The following is a 6000-nucleotide window of genomic DNA, read 5'->3' as shown; positions in this document are numbered from 1 at the left end:
CACACGTGTTGCTACTTTTCTTTCCAACAGTTTAATATAAAACACAACTATTAACTTCACCGAGATTGCCGCAGAAGCAGACCCTCACCGGGGTAGCAACATTGATTTAGTGCCAACCATGCCACAGAAAATGTATGCTCCCCAATCGTAACCACTGGCGGAATTCCTTCGCTTTTCCGTAAACGGTTCCAATGTCAGGCCAAGAAACGAGGCGCCGTAAAAAGGAATAAAAGCAAAAAGCTGCTGGAGCTTGCTGGAACCTGGCGCTGCGAGCCAGGTGTTTGCAAAAGTATGCAAAATATGTATTCTGCTCGCGCGCGCACTCTACCTACACCTACTTCAACTTCCCTCTCTCGCAGTGATTTGTGATTGGAGCAAAAGGGTTTTCCCCTTCCGTTTTTGCCCCACTTCCATTACAGGCCAGCCGGGGCAAAACGTACTGAATGGGAAAATGCACTTTTCCTTGACATATCCTTGGTTGCTTGCCGTACTACACAGGGTAAAGGATGCTCTTGTAGCGATTGCGTCACCTGTAGTATGCAGGAAGGTGCGGAAAATGTGATGAAAGCTGTTCAACCGCCCACTGTTGTGTGTTTCTTGTGCGATCCTATATGAAACCCTTCTCCTTCTCTCCCCTGCCTTCACTTCAGCTCTCTATGTTGGGAAAAACTAAACCTGATGCAAACGGTGACACACAAAAGGGGCGCACAAACGGGACAGAGCAAAGGTGGGTGGGTATGTTGGAAAAATCATTTCATATCAGGGTCAGTATGCTGCTGCTGGTTTGCCTGGGTGTACCTTGCACCACCGGTTTCGCCCGCTTTTTCCAAACCAGCATAGTACCTCCCAACCCCATCAGTGGTACACAATCGTTGCGACACATTCCTCCTGACCTTTTACCTTTGCATCTCTCGTCCGAACTGAATGTGGAGTGATGTTTTGTTTTTCTCTCTCCATTAAAATGTATTGAAAGCATTTTCATTATTCCGCCAATGGCATTTGCTTCGTGTCCTGGAGGGGTGTCCGGACAGGCGCGTCTGCAGAGCGTGTTTGGCAAAACAAACAGGAAGTTACCGAAGCAACGACGACGACTACGACGACGACGACGACGACGACAACAACCATAATCATGGAAACTATTTCGACGGGAAATTGTTTCTCAAACTCGATACTTCCATCGTGCGCGACACATGGCACACCATGACACCGGACCAGACCACCTACACCGCATCGGTGCATCGTTGCAGGATGCAGATATGCGATGGGGGGTGATTGCTAGTGGATGCAGCAACTACCGTTCCGGAGTTATCACAACGCAAAGAACTGCTTCCAGTTGGCGCGTACCGTACGTGGTGGCCGGCAATGGTTGGCGCACTTTCATGCGATACACAATGTCCGCTGGACACCACCAGAACAGAGAGCAGAGCAGGGAGTCCGGGCAAACCACGTACCAAAACCTTGACGACTGCGCTGCAAAAGTTTTTAATGAAATTATCCAAATTTAAAAATTCACTTGGAATGGTCACATCCACCGGCGGGACGCGCGCGTCGCACATTCATGGGTTTATCTCGGATGAGGTTTTCGCTTTTGTTCTTCTTCTTCTTCGGTTTGTTGTTGCTTATACGACGTTGCACTTTTCCCTCCAGGTGGGGTGGACTATGAGGCCCCGCGCCCCGCCCGGGGGGACTGATAAAATAGCAACATATTTTTTTTACAACCGAGCATAACTTTAGGCTATCGGTGTTGCACGTCGCCGGCGCCGGCGGTACCAACCACTCGACCGAATCCACGTGATGCTTGGAATGCGAAAGTTGTTGTAGCACCAGCCTCCGGCATGGGCCAGCGCCAGAGCAGCGGATGGAAAACAAACAAACTTGCTCCCTCCCTTTTTGCACGAAAGACACTCCCGGGCCGGAGCACCGACGGTGATAAGCATGGCTAATAAAAGTAAAGGAACCGCGCGGTTAACAAAACCAAAAGTTAACCCATTTGTCGACATATTGTGGCTTTATGGCGCGATGCTAGCCATTAGTGCTGCGGTTCAATGCGTTGTTGCGTTCGCATTCGCAGCAATTATCAACCAAAAAAAAAACGAACGTCGTTTTTTAAAAGAGCCATTTAGTGCCAAATTTTTTCGAGTGCGAAATTTACCAAACATTCCAATAAATCCTGAAGCCAACGAGGCCAGAGTGTGGATAGAAAATAATTACAAATCGGTCAGTCTGTACCAGTTGACGTAACCAGATACGGAATTCGCAATCGATACGCGGCTAAGGAAAGAATAATCCTTTAATGTTGTTAGCTTAGCATTGTTAGCTGTTGTCGGGGAACAGTGGCTGTTCGAGAATCCATTGCGCTAATTACATAAACGTGGAGTTCCAATAACCGTGTAAATGATACACTGGACAGCGTTCAACACGTTAAATCATTTCTCATTCTACAAAGCATAATATATAGTTATTTGTAACCTTTGTATCACATTGTATCACAATTTCCTCAAACGAAAAAAGTGACAATCTGCCAAACATCTTCATAATCCATCGTAAAGCGGCATTTCCATGCAGCTGCGAAGGCTAGGCCGGCCACATCGACGACAAGGTCGATTGGAAAGGTCAAGCACAGCGTGGGTTTAATTGAGCATTGCAATAAAACGCACTCTTCTCACTCCAAATGCGCCATGACCCACCACCACCACCACCATCGCATTGACTGCAGGAGAGCCGGGTAGATTCTAATGTCATTAGCGAGCATTAGAATAATTACTGCAAGCGCCATCGGAGATGCTCTTGGGGATGGAGAGCAGTGTTGCCTTGGTTAGATGTTGCCTCTAAAGTGATCGGACATCGCCGATAAGGGCCCTCTTCGCTACAATCTCTACTCTGTATCGAGGCGGTGAGCATCCGGTGAGCAATAAACCGGCAGGCAGACAGTCGGGACACATTGTTACACATTGATGGTTGTCAAGGCGTCAAACACATCTCAAGGTCTTCCCATTATCCCGCCCAACCTTCTAGTTTGATGAGGCTCTGTGTCTGGTAGTGGAACCACTCCCAGGTGGGAGTTTGTGGCGAGAGTGACGCGTGGCATCTCCAATATCTTACGGCTGAGGCCACCCGCTGTTGCCTCTCCCCACCAAGTTATCCAATTACGAAAAGGAATTTCCTAAATGTTCCAAACAAATTACCCGCTCTGCCGCGTGCGCTTCACTACCCACCGCCACCGTGTAATGCAATGCTCTCACGTACGTAATACACACACCCATATATGCGTGAATACACACACACACACGGCAGGCTCACATCCAGAACCGCTTGTGCAAAACTACAATTAATTCCAAACGCTTGCAGTAATGAAGAGAGCCTTCAATAGCTAGCACACTCCCGGTGGTGGGTGGTTGCGGGCAGCATCATTTTGGTCTAGAAACAATGCTTAGAAACTTCTCTCCTCTGGCACACTCTGGGCTCGAGAATTGTGCAGCGAAACCCCACGACGTGTAGACGACGAAATGTGTTACGCTTGCTCGGGTTAGTTTTGCAGGGTACGTGCTTCCATGCGAAACCGAATGTTAGCGGAATTGTGTTGGCGAGCATATTACACCCGAGCATTAGACATGATTCCGTCCCTCCCGCTCCTTTGTGCTCTCGAGCTGGCCAGAAATGCAACCGTTGTGTTCACTGTGTGAGGTACCGAACGTAGCAGCAGCACCGTTGAGTATGTCAAACTTCTTTTCCCGTGCATTTATAGCGGTATCAACGACGGCGATATGATGAAGACATCATTCACATGCCAGGTGGGCCGGCCCGTGGATTTTCGCTGCCAAAACACGAACCGAAAATTCAAAGCTAAGCACAAGAGCACCAAATGGAGCTCATGTAGTTATCATGAATGGACGAGTTATGGGCACTTCGTGCACTTTTGCTACGGCTCCGGTTTAAATTATATTTTGAACTGTATTTCAAAAATATATTGCAATGTAAATTTGAAAGTGCACTACCTTCGTGCTGTTTACATTGGTTTTCAACTCAATTCCGCTGTATTGCTAGCTTCTCTACTCGTCGGTTATCGATTTTCCTTCTGTTTCGCCCTGGAAACTCACCAATCGTAATTCATCTTACCGAGCAGAACGACGGCAAAGGATACTGAATAGTTCAGTATCCAGGCCCTGACAGGACTGCAAACAGTCATCCTTCCCTGTCCCAGAGAAATGCATTTTCGCTAGCCTTTGTTGACCTACAAAAACTGGGTCAACGGGGTGAGTAGCTTCTCGTTTTTCCAGAATTCCAAGTCCCTTTCGTTAGCTGTACAACCTGCGCGAGCGACCAAGACACCCTGATATACTTCTCTAACTAATAGCCTAATAGCGTCTCACTCTACCTCCTTCCCCGGACCCAATTGCAGGATTCACTGGATAGAGGGCCATTTACAAAGTTGCTCTCTGATAGCGGCAGCATGGGGCAGTAAATTTTCCCGGTGGAAACTAACGAGAAGAGCTGCTAATTTGCTAAACACAATGCCGAGTATTGCCAATTTGGGTGGATGAAATCGGAAACTGGATGCGAGTCCGCTTCACCGGACGGTTCGTTCTCTGGTCAAAAGCATTCAGCCAAATATTGATTTTATCTTCCTTCGGACTCACGCTTGCAAGGATTCACTCACATTGTAGCAGGAGACTTTCTAGAAAGCAAGAAAACAAAAACAAATCGACAAGAAAAATATCTTCCGAAATAAAAACATTCCCCCCCCCCCTTTTTGGGTTTCTTTGTCTCTTTGCAACAGTTACTCCGAAACGAAAGGACATACACTTTGCAGAACGGGCGCGCGCAATCTGATCAACAAGAAAAAGGATGCGAAAGGTCGGTTCCTTTTGGGGGCGACAATCGATACCGATAACGTGCGCCCGTAGGCGCACTGCGCGCGGCAAGCGAACGGGGAAAACAATTTAAATATTCATGTCAGCCACCGGTAATCAAGGATTGGGAATTGGAATAAAATTAATTCATCGGTACACGGAGCAGAGGCTCCGATCTCTCCCCGGCGCCCGGAGGCGCACGATTTCATTTGTTCCATCCATTCCCAGGGCTATCGGATTTTCCCGATTCCAAGGAGTACCTGCACCTGTGTGTGTGTCTCTGTGCGTCGAGAAAATTTTATGTTCCAATAATGCCGCATTGGACCTAAAGGGCATCATCTTGAATTATCCTCGAAAAGGACAAAGCTCAGGAGAATGGAGTTCAGTGTGCGTCGCAGGTAAAAGGGTAATGGGAGAGGCGCGGATCGAACGCAACACAACAAACATCAAATTGTTTTCGATACTCCTCCCGGGCTCCTGAAATTGGAAATACGATTTCTGATATCTTCTTTCCAACAGGCGAGCTCAAAAGGCAGCCAATGGAGCCGAGCCCAACGCGGCGGCAGCGGTCCAGGGATCTCAATGGGGGCAGCACGTGGGAACACAACACCCAAACCAAAACCAAACATTCGAAATATGAAACGCATGAGTATGATTCTGGGAATCATTAGAAGTTTGGTTCGCCGTTCGTATATGAAGACTCCTGCTCCTGCTGCCTTTCGCATATAATGGTCTACTAGTCACAACATGACAAAATAATTGCTGGTAACATTGGCCACGGACGCTCGTTCCCATACCACCCACCACCACTACCACCGGCGAGGAGCGTGGAAAAGTTTTCACAAACCGGTGAAACACAACACTCGCGTTAAATTCCACAAACAACTACCGCAAGTATCGTGACCAGTGCTGCTTCTTAATCGAAAGTTATGTCACGAGACGTTTAATGGAGGACAAAAAAAAGCAAAAGAACCAGCCCCTTCTTTTCGTGGACTTACCTTTCTTTGATTCTCTTACGTAACCTGTAACGAGATAGAGAGAGAGAGAGAAAGAGAGAAAAGTTAAGAAGCATCATTAGTACAGCTAGAACATTCGAGAGCGCATTTTCATTCCATATTTTTCCTTTTATTAAGGCAAAGCAGAGAACACA

General features: G+C 47.5%; 1 protein-coding gene across 2 annotated transcripts in view; it reads right to left on the bottom strand.

Moving 5' to 3' along the window:
* LOC125952299 (disintegrin and metalloproteinase domain-containing protein 10 homolog) overlaps positions 1–6000 on the bottom strand; it is a 59627-nt gene that overhangs the window by 17751 nt on the left and 35876 nt on the right. For both annotated transcript variants that reach the window (XR_007468809.1, XM_049681705.1), the window contains exon 3: positions 5849–5872. Coding sequence is in view for 1 of the 2 variants with exons in the window: in XM_049681705.1 (XP_049537662.1) it covers positions 5849–5872 (24 nt within the window). In the remaining variant the exon portion in view is untranslated. The remainder of the gene's footprint in view (positions 1–5848; positions 5873–6000) is intronic.

This window comes from Anopheles darlingi, chromosome 2 (genome assembly GCF_943734745.1).
Source record: "Anopheles darlingi chromosome 2, idAnoDarlMG_H_01, whole genome shotgun sequence".
Lineage (NCBI taxonomy): Eukaryota > Metazoa > Arthropoda > Insecta > Diptera > Culicidae > Anopheles > Anopheles darlingi.
The sequence above is the reverse complement of the archived record's forward strand: the minus strand, read 5'-3'. Positions and strand labels throughout refer to the sequence as shown.